This window comes from Coturnix japonica, unplaced genomic scaffold (genome assembly GCF_054131305.1).
Source record: "Coturnix japonica strain WE unplaced genomic scaffold, WE-NBRP24 Scf058, whole genome shotgun sequence".
NCBI classification, from domain to species: Eukaryota; Metazoa; Chordata; class Aves; order Galliformes; family Phasianidae; genus Coturnix; species Coturnix japonica.
This window is the reverse complement of record NW_028188961.1, coordinates 768549-786411: the sequence shown is the minus strand read 5'-3', so window position 1 is coordinate 786411 and position 17863 is coordinate 768549. Positions and strand designations below refer to the sequence as shown.

At 55.7% G+C, this 17863-nt stretch overlaps 1 protein-coding gene across 4 annotated transcripts in view; it reads left to right on the top strand.

Annotated features, from left to right (window-relative positions):
- The first annotated feature begins 225 nt into the window (after nucleotides 1-225).
- FUS (FUS RNA binding protein) overlaps nucleotides 226-17863 on the top strand; it is a 41502-nt gene continuing 23864 nt past the window's right edge. For all 4 annotated transcript variants that reach the window (XM_085533258.1, XM_085533255.1, XM_085533256.1 and 1 more), the window contains exons 1-6: nucleotides 226-284; nucleotides 3683-3707; nucleotides 5479-5633; nucleotides 9416-9557; nucleotides 12378-12541; nucleotides 17382-17544. In XM_085533258.1, coding sequence (XP_085389384.1) covers nucleotides 17442-17544 — 103 coding nt within the window. In that variant the 5' untranslated portion in view covers nucleotides 226-284; nucleotides 3683-3707; nucleotides 5479-5633; ... (1 more) ...; nucleotides 12378-12541; nucleotides 17382-17441. The remainder of the gene's footprint in view (nucleotides 285-3682; nucleotides 3708-5478; nucleotides 5634-9415; nucleotides 9558-12377; nucleotides 12542-17381; nucleotides 17545-17863) is intronic.

Below are 17863 nucleotides of genomic sequence, written 5' to 3'. Positions count from 1 at the left end.
TCTATAGGGTTTTAATGGGGTTCTATATAGTCTCTATAGGGTTTTAATGGGGCTCTATAGGTTGAACGGCGCTCCCAATGAGGGCCCCCCTAACCCTCTCCCCATTGGTTCCTTCCTCCCTTTGCTCCGCCCCTTTCTCGGCTCATCCAATCAGCTCCAAGCCCAGGGGCGGAGTGGGCGGGGACACGAGGTTATAAAAGGAAGCGCACAAGGCGGGGAAGCTCCGAGCGCCACGTGGAGCCGCAGGAGCCGGGTTGGGGGGGGTGCAGCCATGGCCTCCAACGGTACAAAATGGGGGGGAAAAAAGCCGTTTTTGGGGCTTTTTAAAACTGGGGGGGGGGGTTTAAAGTGGGGAGGGGTCCCTAAAGTTGGGGGTGGGGGGGTTTTAAAGCGAAGGGGGGAGGTTATAATGGGGGGGGGGGGTCTCAAAATGGCGGCCGTGGGGGGGGTCTCAAAATGGCGGCCGTGGGGGGGGGGGGGTCTCAAAATGGCGGCCATGATGGGGGGGGGGTCTCAAAATGGCGGCCGTAACGGAGTCAATTGGGGGGGGGGGGGGTGTTGTAAATGAGGTAATTAATTGCTAATTAATCGGTAATTAATGGGGTTTGTGGGGCTTAATTGAGAGGTAAAAGGTAGTTAAAGGTGTGGTTGTTAATTGGGGTTAATTGGGAGGAGCGGAAATGGGGTTTTTCTTTTGTTTGATGTTGGGTTGAATTGGGGGGGGGGGGGCGGTTCGGAATTGGGTTTTTTGGTCCAAAATGGGTTTTTTTTCACTCAAAATGGTCGGAAAAACGTTAAAAAAGGCCGTTTTTTGGTGTATGTGTGTGCTAATTAAGGTTAATTAGCGTTAATTAGCGTTAATTAGGGTTAATGAGTGGCCAGCGGTGCTGATGCTGCGGTGTAATAACGGCTCGTTTTGGGTTATTTTTTACCTCATAAAATCGGTATTTTTGGGTGTTATTAAATAATTATAATATGGGGGGGTTCCTCATTAACACCCGGCTCTTAATGAGCGGCCTTAATTAATGAGGTCGCCGCCATTGACTATAATGGGGAGGGGGGGGGGGGGGGAGCGAGGTTTTCAGTCGATTTAATGGCGATTTTAGGTCAAAAATGCCCATTTTTCGCCAATATTCGGTTGTTCTAAAGCGGGATATTTAATATAAGGGTGGAAATGGCGGCGGTGTTAATTAATGTGGTTAATTAAGGCTCTTAATTAAGGCGCTTTGTTGGATGTAATGATACTGGAGGGGGGGGGGGGGGCGGTTTAAAGCGCTTTTTTCTATAGGAATTTTGTTCCGAAAACGCCATTTTTGGTGGTTTTCTGCGTGGGAATGAATGAGAAAACGGGATAATTAACGATTAATCGTTAATTAAGGGTTAATTAGCGATTAATTAACGATTAAAAATGGCTCTTGGCCTCGGTGGTGAATGGCGGGAAGCGGAAGTGGGGGGGGGGGGGGGGAGGTTAAATACCCTTTAAATATCCCTTAAATATCGCTTAAAAGCGTTAATTTTGGGTCAAAAAATGGCTTTTTTTCCCATTTTTTGTCAATATAGAGAGAATAATTCGGTTCTAGGTGGATTAAAGGAGGAAATGGGGGGAGTTAATTAGTTAATTAGGTTAATGAAGATGGATTTAATCCCGATCGGGGGGTTGAGATTCAGCAAGGTTTTATAATGGGATTTTTGCTCAAAAAACCACTTTTTTCCCTCATTTTTATCATTAAAATCGTGTTTTTAATGGTAATGAAGGGATTAATTAACAAGCTTTTAATTAGTTTATTTAATTGGACGCGTTCGCGGAGGGGTAACGGGAGCGGATCGGAACCGTTTATTATTCCTTAATTTTACACAGAAAAACGATTTATTTCTATATAATCTTATCAATCTGACATTAATTATCACCTTAATTAACCGCTGTTTAATTACAAGCGGTGAAAGCCATTAAAAAACGCCGTTAATTCCAGCGCCCATCGGCTGCAATTGCCGCTATTGAACCGTTGTCCACAACGTTTTAATGACAATTTTACCTCAAAAAACGCCGTTTTGTCGCGTTTTTCACAACGACAAAACGCGATTGAAAAGGTTAGACCGAAAAATCGCCATTTTTAGGCCTAATTTCGCTCATTTTCAGGTGATTTTTGGGGAGGTTGATGGGCTTTCATTGCTCGCTTTGTGCCCCCATTGAATCGCGTATTTCTCCCATTTTTTCGTGCTTTTTCCACTATTTCTGAGGTAATTTCGTCGCGGGGCCCTCGAAGTGTCACATTTTGGGTTGTTTTAATGAATTTCGCTGATTTTGGGCCGATTTTTACCTCATAGAATCAAAAAGGCCCCTGAGGTGAATGGGGGGGGGGCGGCGTGCGGACAAAGCGCGGCGGGAAACGGAAAGAACCCTTAAAACGGGAACAAACGACAAGAAAAACGTTGATTTAGCGTTCAAAACGTTGATTTTTGGGGTCATTTTGGGTAATTTCGTGCTTTTTTGGGTGTTTTTTGTGTTTTAAAGGGAGGGGGGTGCGCCTTGTGCCCACCGCTCCCTCCCGGCCGCCATTTTGTTTGGGCGCGGTTTTCCCGCTGCGCCACCGGCGCCATTTTGTGCGCGGCGCGCATGCGCGGTGGCGCCGCCGCAGTGCTGCATCCGGGTCCTTCGGCCCATTCATTCCTATGGGGCCCATTCATTCCTATGGGGCTCATTCGTTCCTATGGGGCCCCATTGGTTCCTATGGGGCCCGTTCGTTCCTATGGGCCCGTTCGTTCCTATGGGGCCCGTTCGTTCCTATGGGGCCCGTTCGTTCCTATGGGGCCCGTTCGTTCCTATGGGGCCCATTCGTTCCTATGGGGCCCTTGGGCCCATTCGTTCCTATGGGGCCCTTCGACCCATTCGTTCCTATGGGGCCCGTTCATTCCTATGGGGCCCATTCGTTGCTATGGGGCCCGTTCGTTCCTATGGGGCCCGTTCATTCCTATGGGGCCCATTCGTTGCTATGGGGCCCGTTCATTCCTATGGGGCCCGTTCGTTCCTATGGGGCCCGTTCATTCCTAAGGGGCCCATTCATTCCTATGGGGCTCGTTCGTTCCTATGGGGCCCTTGGGCCCATTCGTTCCTATGGGGCCCGTTCGTTCCTATGGGGCCCGTTCGTTCCTATGGGGCCCGTTCGTTCCTATGGGGCTCATTCGTTCCTATGGGGCTCATTCGTTCCTATGGGGCTCGTTCGTTCCTATGGGGCCCGTTCGTTCCTATGGGGCCCGTTCATTCCTATGGGGCCCATTCATTCCTATGGGCCCGTTCGTTCCTATGGGGCCCGTTCGTTCCTATGGGGCTCATTCCGTTCCTATGGGGCTCATTCGTTCCTATGGGGCCCGTTCGTTCCTATGGGGCCCGTTCGTTCCTATGGGGCTCATTCGTTCCTATGGGGCTCATTCGTTCCTATGGGGCCCGTTCGTTCCTATGGGCCCGTTCGTTCCTATGGGCCCGTTCGTTCCTATGGGGCCCATTCGTTCCTATGGGGCTCATTCGTTCCTATGGGGCCCATTCGTTCCTATGGGGAACGGCTATGGGTCTGCCCCACATTTCGGCTCAGTGCTGACCCCCATTTTACTGCGTTCTGCCCCACATATTGCCCCACATCCCCCCCAATCCCTCCCCTCTTTAACCCCCCTCTCCCTCTCCCCACAGATTACAGCCAGACGGCGACACAGAGGTACGTCCGCCCCACATCCCCTGCCCCACATTAACACCCCCCAGCCCCACATTAACGCCCCCAGCCCCACATTAACGCCCCCCAGCCCCACATTAACGCCCCCCAGCCCCACATTAACACCCCCGTGCCCCACATTAACGCCCCCCAGCCCCACATTAACGCCCCCCAGCCCCACATTAACACCCCCAGCCCCACATTAACACCCCCCAGCCCCCCACATTAACGCCCCCCAGCCCCACATTAACGCCCCCCAGCCCCACATTAACGCCCCCCAGCCCCACATTAACACCCCCCAGCCCCACATTAACACCCCCCTGCCCCACATTAACGCCCCCCAGCCCCACATTAACGCCCCCCAGCCCCACATTAACGCCCCAGCCCCACATTAACGCCCCCCAGCCCCACATTAACGCCCCCAGCCCCACATTAACGCCCCCCAGCCCCACATTAACGCCCCCCAGCCCCACATTAACGCCCCCCAGCCCCACATTAACGCCCCCCAGCCCCACATTAACGCCCCCCAGCCCCACATTAACGCCCCCCAGCCCCACATTAACGCCCCCAGCCCCACATTAACGCCCCCCAGCCCCACATTAACGCCCCCAGCCCCACATTAACATCCCCTGCCCCACATTAACGCCCCCAGCCCCACATTAAGCCCCCAGCCCCACATTAACGCCCCCCAGCCCCACATTAACGCCCCCCAGCCCACATTAACACCCCCCAGCCCCACATTAACGCCCCCCAGCCCCACATTAACACCCCCAGCCCCACATTAACGCCCCCCAGCCCCACATTAACGTCCCCCAACCCCACATTAACGCCCCCAGCCCCACATTAACGCCCCCCAGCCCACATTAACGCCCCCCAGCCCCACATTAACGCCCCCAGCCCCACATTAACGCCCCCCAGCCCCACATTAAAGTCCCCCAGCCCCACATTAGCGCCCCCCAGCCCCACATTAACACCCCCAGCCCCACATTAACACCCCCAGCCCCACATTAACGCCCCCCAGCCCCACATTAATGTCCCCCAACCCCACATTAACGCCCCCCTGCCCCACATTAACGCCCCCCAGCCCCACATTAACACCCCCTGCCCCACATAAACCCCCCCCTGCCCCACATTAACGCCCCCCAGCCCCACATTAACGCCCCCCAGCCCCACATTAACGCCCCCCAGCCCCACATTAACGCCCCCAGCCCCACATTAACGCCCCCCAACCCCACATTAACGTCCCCCAGCCCCACATTAACGCCCCCAGCCCCACATTAACGCCCCCCAGCCCCACATTAACGCCCCCCAGCCCCACATTAACGCCCCCCAGCCCCACATTAACGCCCCCCAGCCCCACATTAACGCCCCCCAGCCCCACATTAACGCCCCCCAGCCCCACATTAATGCCCCCCAACCCCACATTAACGCCCCCCAACCCCACATTAACGCCCCCCAACCCCACATTAACACCCCCCAGCCCCACATTAACGCCCCCCAACCCCACATTAACGCCCCCCAGCCCCACATTAACACCCCCCAGCCCCACATTAACGCCCCCCTGCCCCACGTTAATGCCCCCCTGCCCCACATTAACGCCCCCAGCCCCACATTAGCGCCCCCCAGCCCCACGTTAACGCCCCCCAGCCCCACGTTAACGCCCCCCAGCCCCACATTAACGCCCCCCAGCCCCACATTAACGCCCCCCAGCCCCACATTAACGCCCCCCAGCCCCACATTAACGCCCCCCAACCCATTTTCTCTGCCCCCCATCCAGCTATGGGGCCTACCCAGCCCCACCGACGCAGGGCTACTCGCAGCAGAGCAGCCAGCCCTATGGACAGCAGAGCTACAGCAGCTACAGCCAGCCTGGAGATGGGGCGGCCTACAGCCAGAGCAGCTACAGCTCCTCCTATGGACAGCCACAGAGCAGTACGCACCCCATAGATCACCCCATAGATCACCCCATAGATCACCCCATAGATCACCCCATAGATCGCCCCATAGATCGCCCCATAGCTCATCTCCCCCCCATATTTCCCCCCCATATCTCACTGATCTTTTTACTGCATTTTCACCCCTCAAATCTCCCCTTTTTTCTCCCCAAATCCACGTTGTCTGACCCCAAACCTGTCCTTCCTGACCCCTTTCTGACTCCACTTCTCCCTTTTTGCTCTAAAACCCCATTTTTTGACCCCAAATCCACATTATTGGACTCCAAATTTGTCCTTTCTGACCCCAAATCTGCTTCTTCTCACTCTACTTCCCCCTTTCTGCCCTAAAACCCCACTTTTTGTCCCCAAATCCACACAGTCTGACCCCAAATCTGCCCTTTCTGACCCCATTCCTGACCCCAAACCCCCATTTCTGACCCCAAATCTGCCATTTCTGACCCCAAATCTGCCCTTTCTGACCCCATTCCTGACCCCAAACCCCCTTTTCTGACCCCAAATCTGCCCTTTCTGACCCCATTCCTGACTCCAAACCCCCATTTCTGACCCCAAATCTGCCCTTTCTGACCCCATTCCTGACCCCAAACCCCCATTTCTGACCCCAAATCTGCCCTTTCTGACCCCATTCCTGACCACAAACCCCCATTTCTGACCCCAAACTCCCATTTCTGATCCCAAACCCCCATTTCTGACCCCAAATCTGCCCTTTCTGACCCCATTCCTGACCCCAAATCTGCCCTTTCTGACCCCATTCCTGACCCCAAACCCCCATTCCTCACCCCAAGTCTGTCCTTCCTGACTCCAATCCCCCCATTCCTGACCCCAAACTCCCATTTCTGATCCCAAACCCCCATTTCTGACCCCAAATGTGGACGTTTTGACCCCATTTCTGACCCCAAACTCCCATTCCTGACCCCAAACCCCCATTTCTGACCCCAAATCTGCCCTTTCTGACCCCATTCCTGACCCAAACCCCCATTTCTGACCCCAAACCCCCATTTCTGACCCCAAACTCCCATTTCTGATCCCAAACCCCCATTTCTGACCCCAAATGTGGACGTTTTGACCCCATTTCTGACCCCAAATCTGCCATTTCTGACCCCAAATCTGCCCTTTCTGACCCCATTTCTGACCCCAAATCTGCCCTTTCTGACCCCATTTCTGACCCCAAACCCCCATTTCTGACCCCAAACCCCCATTTCTGACCCCAAACTCCCATTTCTGATCCCAAACCCCCATTTCTGACCCCAAATGTGGACGTTTTGACCCCATTTCTGACCCCAAATCTGCCCTTTCTGACCCCATTTCTGACCCCAAACCCCCATTTCTGACCCCAAATCTGCCCTTTCTGACCCCATTCCTGACCCCAAACCCCCATTTCTGACCCCAAATCTGTCCTTTCTGACCCCATTCCTGACCCCAAACCCCCATTTCTGACCCCAAATGTGGACGTTTTGACCCCATTTCTGACCCCAAACCCCCATTTCTGACCCCAAACCCCCATTTCTGACCCCATTCCTGACCCCAAACCCCCTTTTCTGACCCCAAATCTGCCATTTCTGACCCCAAATCTGCCCTTTCTGACCCCATTCCTGACTCCAAACCCCCATTTCTGACCCCAAATCTGCCCTTTCTGACCCCATTCCTGACCCCAAACCCCCATTTCTGACCCCAAATCTGCCCTTTCTGACCCCATTCCTGACCACAAACCCCCATTTCTGACCCCAAACTCCCATTTCTGATCCCAAACCCCCATTTCTGACCCCAAATCTGCCCTTTCTGACCCCATTCCTGACCCCAAATCTGCCCTTTCTGACCCCATTCCTGACCCCAAACCCCCATTCCTCACCCCAAGTCTGTCCTTCCTGACTCCAATCCCCCCATTCCTGACCCCAAACTCCCATTTCTGATCCCAAACCCCCATTTCTGACCCCAAATGTGGACGTTTTGACCCCATTTCTGACCCCAAACTCCCATTCCTGACCCCAAACCCCCATTTCTGACCCCAAATCTGCCCTTTCTGACCCCATTCCTGACCCCAAACCCCCATTTCTGACCCCAAACCCCCATTTCTGACCCCAAATCTGCCCTTTCTGACCCCATTCCTGACCCCAAACCCCCATTTCTGACCCCAAATCTGACCTTTCTGACCCCATTTCTGACCCCAAACCCCCATTTCTGACCCCAAATCTGTCCTTTCTGACCCCATTCCTGACCCCAAACCCCCATTTCTGACCCCAAATGTGTACGTTTTGACCCCATTTCTGACCCCAAACCCCCATTTCTGACCCCAAATCTGTCCTTCCTGACTCCAATCCCCCCATTCCTGACCCCAAACTCCCATTTCTGATCCCAAACCCCCATTTCTGACCCCAAATGTGGACGTTTTGACCCCATTCCTGACCCCAAACCCCCATTTCTGACCCCAAATCTGCCCTTTCTGACCCCATTCCTGACCCCAAACCCCCATTTCTGACCCCAAACCCCCATTTCTGACCCCAAATCTGCCCTTTCTGACCCCATTCCTGACCCCAAACCCCCCATTCCTGACCCCAAACCCCCATTCCTGACCCCAAACCCCCATTTCTGACCCCAAATCTGTCCTTTCTGACCCCATTTCTGACCCCAAACCCCCATTTCTGACCCCAAATCTGTCCTTTCTGACCCCATTCCTGACCCCAAACCCCCATTTCTGACCCCAAATGTGGACGTTTTGACCCCATTTCTGACCCCAAATCTGCCATTTCTGACCCCAAATCTGCCCTTTCTGACCCCAAACCCCCATTTCTGACCCCAAATCTGCCCTTTCTGACCCATTCCTGACCCCAAACCCCCATTTCTGACCCCAAATCTGCCCTTTCTGACCCCATTCCTGACCCCAAACCCCCATTTCTGACCCCAAATCTGCCCTTTCTGACCCCATTCCTGTCCCCAAACCCCCATTTCTGACCCCAAATCTGCCCTTTCTTACCCCATTCCTGACCCCAAACCCCCATTTCTGACCCCAAATCTGCCCTTTCTGACCCCATTCCTGACCCCAAACCCCCATTTCTGACCCCAAACCCCTATTTCTGACCCCAAATCTGCCCTTTCTTACCCCATTCCTGACCCCAAACCCCCATTTCTGACCCCAAACCCCTATTTCTGACCCCACATCTGTCCTTTCTGACCCCATTCCTGACCCCAAACCCCCATTTCTGACCCCAAACTCCCATTTCTGATCCCAAACCCCCATTTCTGACCCCAAATGTGGACGTTTTGACCCCATTCCTGACCCCAAACCCCCATTTCTGACCCCAAATCTGCCCTTTCTGACCCCATTCCTGACCCCAAACCCCCTTTTCTGACCCCAAATGTGGACGTTTTGACCCCAAATCTCACCATTTCCCCCCATATCCCTCCCCACATCCCCATATTTTTCCCATATTCTGGTTGTATCGATGCCAAATCCCCCCTTTCTAACCCAAATCTCTTCTTTCCCATCCCAAACTCCGCCCTTTTGACCCCAAATCATCGCATCAGACCCCAAAATCCCCTTTTTTCCTCCCAAAAACCTCCACTTTTTCCTCTCCATCTTTATTTCCTCCCTTTTTCACCCCAAATCCCCACTTCCCATCCCACCCCATCCATTCCTTCTCATTTCCCCCCCTAAATCCCCTTTTCCCCCCCCTCCTTTTAGCCCCCAACCCTCCCCTCCCCCCCCCCCCCAACCCCCTTTATCCCCATTTTAACCGTTTTGCCCCTTTTTTCCCCCATTTTTAGGCTACAACACGCAGTCGACGCCCCCCACCTATGGCAGCAGTGGTGGTTATGGGGGTGGGCAGAGCTCACAACCCTCCTATGGACAAACCTCCTCCTACCCCAACTACAACCAACCGCCCTCCGCCAGCTCCTCTGCCAGCAGGTCAGCCCCAAATCCCCCTTATTTCACCCCAAAATCCATCTCTTGGCTCCCATATCCCCCTTATTTCACCCCAAAATCCACCTCTTAATTCCCAAATCCCCCTTATTTCACCCTAAACTCCACCTCTTAGTTCCCATATCCCACCAAATCCCCCTTATTTCACCCCAAAATCCACCTCTTAGTTCCCAAATCCCCCTTATTTCACCCCAAAATCCATCTCTTAGTTCCCATATCCCACCAAATTCCCCTTATTTCACCCCAAAATTGTCCTCTTTGGTCCCATATCCCACCAAATCCCCCTTATTTCACCCCAAAATCCATCTCTTAGTTCCCATATCCCACCAAATCCCCCTTATTTCACCCCAAAATTGTCCTCTTTGGTCCCATATCCCACCAAATCCCCCTTATTTCACCCCAAAATCCACCTCTTGGCTCCCATATCCCCCTTATTTCACCCCCAAATCCATCTCTTGGCTCCCAAATCCCCCTTATTTCACCCCAAAATCCACCTCTTGGCTCCCAAATCCCCCTTATTTCACCCCAAAATCCATCTCTTGGCTCCCAAATCCCCCTTATTTCACCCCAAAATCCACCTCTTAATTCCCAAATCCCCCTTATTTCACCCCAAAATCCATCTCTTGGTTCCCAAATCCCCCTTATTACACCCCAAAATCTACCTCTTGGTTCCCAAATCCCCCTTATTTCACCTCAAAATCCACCTCTTAATTCCCATATCCCCTTATTTTTCGCCCCAAAATCCATCTCTTAGTTCCCATATCCCACCAAATCCCCCTTATTTCACCCCAAAATCCACCTCTTAATTCCCATATCCCCTTATTTCGCCCCAAAATCCATCTCTTAGTTCCCATATCCCACCAAATCCCCCTTATTTCACCCCAAAATCCATCTCTTGGCTCCCAAATCCCCCTTATTTCACCCCAAAATCCACCTCTTAGTTCCCATATCCCACCAAATCCCCCTTATTTCACCCCAAAATCCACCTCTTAATTCCCAAATCCCCCTTATTTCACCCCAAAATCCATCTCTTGGTTCCCATATCCCACCAAATCCCCCTTATTTCACCCCAAAATCCACATCTTGGTTCCCAAATCCCCCTTATTTCACCCCAAAATCCATCTCTTGGTTCCAAAATCCCCCTTATTTCACCCCAAAATCCATCTCTTAATTCCCAAATCCCCCTTAATTCACCCCAAAATTGTCCTCTTAGTTCCCATATCCCACCAAATCCCCATTATTTCACCCCAAAATCCACCTCTTAATTCCCAAATCCCCCTTATTTCACCCCAAACTCCATCTCTTAGTTCCCAAATCCCCCTTATTTCACCCCAAAATCCACCTTTTAATTCCCAAATCCCCCTTATTTCACCCCAAAATCCACCTCTTAGTTCCCATATCCCACCAAATCCCCCTTATTTCACCCCAAAATCCATCTCTTGGCTCCCAAATCCCCCTTATTTCACCCCAAAATTGTCCTCTTTGGTCCCATATCCCACCAAATCCCCCTTATTTCACCCCAAAATCCACCTCTTAGTTCCCAAATCCCCCTTATTTCACCCCAAAATCCATCTCTTAGTTCCCATATGCCACCAAATCCCCCTTATTTCACCCCAAAATCCATCTCTTGGTTCCCAAATCCCCCTTATTTCACCCCAAAATTGTCCTCTTTGGTCCCATATCCCACCAAATCCCCCTTATTTCACCCCAAAATCCACCTCTTAGTTCCCATGTCCCACCAAATCCCCCTTATTTCACCCCAAAATCCACCTCTTGGCTCCCATATCCCCCTTATTTCACCCCAAAATCCACCTCTTGGTTCCCATATCCCACCATATCCCCCTTATTTCACCCCAAAATCCATCTCTTGGTTCCCAAATCCCCCTTATTTCACCCCAAAATCCATCTCTTGGCTCCCAAATCCCCCTTATTTCACCCCAAAATCCATCTCTTGGCTCCCAAATCCCCCTTATTACATCCCAAAATCCATCTCTTGGCTCCCAAATCCCCCTTATTCCAGCCCCATAGGATGTTCCCAGCCCCATAGGATGTTCCCAGCCCCATAGGGTGTCCCCAGCCCCATAGTTGGGCTCTATTGGACCCTTCCAGCCCCATAGGGTGCCTCCAGCCCCATAGTTGGGCTCTATTGGACCCTTCCAGCCCCATAGGATGTTTCCAGCCCCATAGTTGGGCTCTATTGGACCCTTCCAGCCCCATAGGACTTTTCCAGCCCCATAGTTGGGCTCTATTGGACCTTTCCAGCCCCATAGGACTTTCCCAGCCCCATAGGATGCCTCCAGCCCCATAGATGGGCTCTATTGGACCCTTCCAGCCCCATAGGATATTCCCAGCCCCATAGTTGGGCTCTCTTGGACCTTTCCAGCCCCATAGGATGTTTCCAGCCCCATAGGGTGTCTCCAGCCCCATAGTTGGGCTCTATTGGACCCTTCCAGCCCCATAGGATGTTCCCAGCCCCATAGGGTGTTCCCAGCCCCATAGATGGGCTCTGTTGGACCCTTCCAGCCCCATAGGATGTTCCCAGCCCCATAGTTGGGCTCTATTGGACCCTTCCAGCCCCATAGGGTGCCTCCAGCCCCATAGTTGGGCTCTATTGGACCCTTCCAACCCCATAGGACTTTCCCAGCCCCATAGGGTGCCTCCAGCCCCATAGATGGGCTCTATTGGACCCTTCCAGCCCCATAGGATGTTCCCAGCCCCATAGGGTGCCTCCAGCCCCACATACGTCTCGTTATCCCATCTCCTATTGCTTTACCTGATCCCTTTGCCCCCCCTTTCTCCCCACAGCTATGGGGGCAGCTCTCAGAGCTCCAGCTATGGGCAGCCCCCCAGCTCAGGCTACAGCCAGCAGTCGTCCTATAGCAGCCAGCAGCCGCCCTATAGCCAGCAGTCGTCATACAGCGCCCCACAGAGCTACAGCCAGCAGAGCCAGTACAGCAACAGCGGCTCCTGTGAGTGCTTATGGGGCTGCTATGGGGCGGGAGGGGGTCACAGCAGCTTATGGGGCTGCTATGGGGCGGGAGGGGGTCACAGCGGCTTATGGGGCTGCTATGGGGCGGGAGGGGGTCACAGCGGCTTATGGGGCTGCTATGGGGTGGGAGGGGGTCACAGCGGCTTATGGGGCTGCTATGGGGCGGGAGGGGGTCACAGCAGCTTATGGGGCTGCTATGGGGCGGGAGGGGGTCACAGCGGCTTATGGGGCTGCTATGGGGCGGGAGGGGGTCACAGCGGCTCCTGTGAGTGCTTATGGGGCTGCTATGGGGCAGGAGGGGGTCACAGCAGCTTATGGGGCTGCTATGGGGCGGGAGGGGGTCACAGCGGCTTATGGGGCTGCTATGGGGCGGGAGGGGGTCACAGCGGCTTATGGGGCTGCTATGGGGCGGGAGGGGGTCACAGCGGCTTATGGGGCTGCTATGGGGCGGGAGGGGGTCACAGCGGCTTATGGGGCTGCTATGGGGCGGGAGGGGGTCACAGCGGCTTATGGGGCTGCTATGGGGCGGGAGGGGGTCACAGCGGCTTATGGGGCTGCTATGGGGCAGGAGGGGGTCACAGCGGCTTATGGGGCTGCTATGGGGCGGGAGGGGGTCACAGCGGCTTATGGGGCTGCTATGGGGCGGGAGGGGGTCACAGCGGCTTATGGGGCTGCTATGGGGCAGGAGGGGGTCACAGCGGCTTATGGGGCTGCTATGGGGCGGGAGGGGGTCACAGCGGCTTATGGGGCTGCTATGGGGCGGGAGGGGGTCACAGCGGCTCCTGTGAGTGCTTATGGGGCTGCTATGGGGCGGGAGGGGGTCACAGCAGCTTATGGGGCTGCTATGGGGCGGGAGGGGGTCACAGCGGCTTATGGGGCTGCTATGGGGCGGGAGGGGGTCACAGCGGCTTATGGGGCTGCTATGGGGCGGGAGGGGGTCACAGCGGCTTATGGGGCTGCTATGGGGCGGGAGGGGGTCACAGCAGCTTATGGGGCTGCTATGGGGCGGGAGGGGGTCACAGCGGCTTATGGGGCTGCTATGGGGCGGGAGGGGGTCACAGCGGCTCCTGTGAGTGCTTATGGGGCTGCTATGGGGCAGGAGGGGGTCACAGCAGCTTATGGGGCTGCTATGGGGCGGGAGGGGGTCACAGCGGCTTATGGGGCTGCTATGGGGCGGGAGGGGGTCACAGCGGCTTATGGGGCTGCTATGGGGCGGGAGGGGGTCACAGCGGCTTATGGGGCTGCTATGGGGCGGGAGGGGGTCACAGCGGCTTATGGGGCTGCTATGGGGCGGGAGGGGGTCACAGCGGCTTATGGGGCTGCTATGGGGCGGGAGGGGGTCACAGCGGCTTATGGGGCTGCTATGGGGCAGGAGGGGGTCACAGCGGCTTATGGGGCTGCTATGGGGCGGGAGGGGGTCACAGCGGCTTATGGGGCTGCTATGGGGCGGGAGGGGGTCACAGCGGCTCCTGTGAGTGCTTATGGGGCTGCTATGGGGCGGGAGGGGGTCACAGCAGCTTATGGGGCTGCTATGGGGCAGGAGGGGGTCACAGCGGCTCCTGTGAGTGCTTATGGGGCTGCTATGGGGCGGGAGGGGGTCACAGCAGCTTATGGGGCTGCTATGGGGCAGGAGGGGGTCACAGCGGCTCCTGTGAGTGCTTATGGGGCTGCTATGGGGCGGGAGGGGGTCACAGCAGCTTATGGGGCTGCTATGGGGCAGGAGGGGGTCACAGCGGCTCCTGTGAGTGCTTATGGGGCTGCTATGGGGCGGGAGGGGGTCACAGCAGCTTATGGGGCTGCTATGGGGCAGGAGGGGGTCACAGCGGCTCCTGTGAGTGCTTATGGGGCTGCTATGGGGCGGGAGGGCGTCACAGCGGCTTATGGGGCTGCTATGGGGCGGGAGGGGGTCACAGCAGCTTATGGGGCTGCTATGGGGCGGGAGGGGGTCACAGCGGCTTATGGGGCTGCTATGGGGCGGGAGGGGGTCACAGCGGCTCCTGTGAGTGCTTATGGGGCTGCTATGGGGCAGGAGGGGGTCACAGCAGCTTATGGGGCTGCTATGGGGCGGGAGGGGGTCACAGCGGCTTATGGGGCTGCTATGGGGCGGGAGGGGGTCACAGCGGCTTATGGGGCTGCTATGGGGCGGGAGGGGGTCACAGCGGCTTATGGGGCTGCTATGGGGCGGGAGGGGGTCACAGCGGCTTATGGGGCTGCTATGGGGCGGGAGGGGGTCACAGCGGCTTATGGGGCTGCTATGGGGCGGGAGGGGGTCACAGCGGCTTATGGGGCTGCTATGGGGCAGGAGGGGGTCACAGCGGCTTATGGGGCTGCTATGGGGCGGGAGGGGGTCACAGCGGCTTATGGGGCTGCTATGGGGCGGGAGGGGGTCACAGCGGCTTATGGGGCTGCTATGGGGCAGGAGGGGGTCACAGCGGCTTATGGGGCTGCTATGGGGCGGGAGGGGGTCACAGCGGCTTATGGGGCTGCTATGGGGCGGGAGGGGGTCACAGCGGCTCCTGTGAGTGCTTATGGGGCTGCTATGGGGCGGGAGGGGGTCACAGCGGCTTATGGGGCTGCTATGGGGCGGGAGGGGGTCACAGCGGCTTATGGGGCTGCTATGGGGCGGGAGGGGGTCACAGCGGCTCCTGTGAGTGCTTATGGGGCTGCTATGGGGCGGGAGGGGGTCACAGCAGCTTATGGGGCTGCTATGGGGCGGGAGGGGGTCACAGCGGCTTATGGGGCTGCTATGGGGCGGGAGGGGGTCACAGCGGCTTATGGGGCTGCTATGGGGCGGGAGGGGGTCACAGCGGCTTATGGGGCTGCTATGGGGCGGGAGGGGGTCACAGCAGCTTATGGGGCTGCTATGGGGCGGGAGGGGGTCACAGCGGCTTATGGGGCTGCTATGGGGCGGGAGGGGGTCACAGCGGCTCCTGTGAGTGCTTATGGGGCTGCTATGGGGCAGGAGGGGGTCACAGCAGCTTATGGGGCTGCTATGGGGCGGGAGGGGGTCACAGCGGCTTATGGGGCTGCTATGGGGCGGGAGGGGGTCACAGCGGCTTATGGGGCTGCTATGGGGCGGGAGGGGGTCACAGCGGCTTATGGGGCTGCTATGGGGCAGGAGGGGGTCACAGCGGCTTATGGGGCTGCTATGGGGCGGGAGGGGGTCACAGCGGCTTATGGGGCTGCTATGGGGCGGGAGGGGGTCACAGCGGCTCCTGTGAGTGCTTATGGGGCTGCTATGGGGCGGGAGGGGGTCACAGCAGCTTATGGGGCTGCTATGGGGCAGGAGGGGGTCACAGCGGCTCCTGTGAGTGCTTATGGGGCTGCTATGGGGCGGGAGGGGGTCACAGCAGCTTATGGGGCTGCTATGGGGCAGGAGGGGGTCACAGCGGCTCCTGTGAGTGCTTATGGGGCTGCTATGGGGCGGGAGGGGGTCACAGCAGCTTATGGGGCTGCTATGGGGCAGGAGGGGGTCACAGCGGCTCCTGTGAGTGCTTATGGGGCTGCTATGGGGCGGGAGGGGGTCACAGCAGCTTATGGGGCTGCTATGGGGCAGGAGGGGGTCACAGCGGCTCCTGTGAGTGCTTATGGGGCTGCTATGGGGCGGGAGGGCGTCACAGCGGCTTATGGGGCTGCTATGGGGCGGGAGGGGGTCACAGCAGCTTATGGGGCTGCTATGGGGCGGGAGGGGGTCACAGCAGCTTATGGGGCTGCTATGGGGCGGGAGGGGGTCACAGCAGCTTATGGGGCTGCTATGGGGCGGGAGGGGGTCACAGCGGCTTATGGGGCTGCTATGGGGCGGGAGGGGGTCACAGCGGCTTATGGGGCTGCTATGGGGCGGGAGGGGGTCACAGCGGCTTATGGGGCTGCTATGGGGCGGGAGGGGGTCACAGCGGCTTATGGGGCTGCTATGGGGCGGGAGGGGGTCACAGCGGCTCCTGTGAGTGCTTATGGGGCTGCTATGGGGTGGGAAGGCAGAAGAATATGTTGAAAGAGAAGCATTTTTGGGCTAAAAAAGGGCTAAAAAGGGGCAGGTGATGATGTGTGATGTGTTTTCAAGTATTTTTTGGGCTAAAAAAGGGCTAAAAAGGGGCAAGTATTGATTTTTAATGTGTTTTTTCCCCTTTCAGCCAGCAGAAATGGTTGAAAAAGAAGCATTTTTTGGGCTTAAAATGGGCTAAATAATGGCTAAAAAGGGGCAGGTGATGATGTGTGATGTGTTTTCCCCCCCCCAGCCATCAGAAATGGTTGAAAAAGAAGCATTTTTTGGCTAAAAATGGGCTAAAAAACGGCTAAAAAGGGGCAGATGGTGATGTGTGATGTGTTTTTAAGCATTTTTTTGGCTAAAAAAGGGCTAAAAAGGGGCAAGTGTTGATTTTTAATGTGTTTTTTCCCCTCTCAGCCAGCAGAAAAGGTTGAAAAAGAAGCATTTTTTGGGCTAAAAACGGGCTAAAAAAGGGAAAGTGATGGGATATGATGTGTTTTCTTCCCCGCCAGCCAGCTAAATAGGTTGGAAAAGAAGCATTTTTTGGCTAAAAATGGGCTAAGAAATGGCTAAAAAGGGGCAGATGGTGATGCGTGATGTGTTTTTAAGCATTTTTTGGGCTAAAAAAGGGCTAAAAAGGAGCAAGTGTTGATTTTTAATGTGTTTTTTCCCCTCCCAGCCAGCAAAATAGGTTGGAAAAGAAGCAATTTTTGGCTAAAAATGGGCTAAAAAGGGGCAGATGGTGATGTGTGATGTGTTTTCAAGCATTTTTGGGGCTAAAATAGACTAAAAAAAAGCAAATGTTGATTTTTAATGTGTTTTTTTCCCCTTCCAGCCAGCAGCTATGGGCAGGAGCAGCCCCCTGTGAGCAGCTCAGGGTACCAGGAGCAGAGCTATGGGGGGCAGCAGGAGCGCAGCCGAGGACGAGGGGGGTACGGCCGAGGAGGGTACGACAGAGGAGGACGGGGCAGCCGGGGAGGACGAGGAGGAAACATGGGGTAGGTGCAGAGCTGGGAAATGGGGGGAAATGGGGGAAAAATGGGTCAAAATGGGGGAAAATGGGGTTAAAATGGGGAAAGATGGGGGAAAATGGAGGATGTGGGAGCTGGGGAGGACGAGGAGGAAACATGGGGTAGGTGCAGAGCTGGGAAATGGGGGGAAATGGGGGAAAATTGGGTCAAAATGGGGGAAAATGGAGGATGTGGGAGCTGGGGAGGACGAGGAGGAAACATGGGGTAGGTGCAGAGCCGGGAAATGGGGGAAAAATGGGGGAAAAATGGGGGAAAATGGAGGATGGTGGGAGCCGGGGAGGATGTA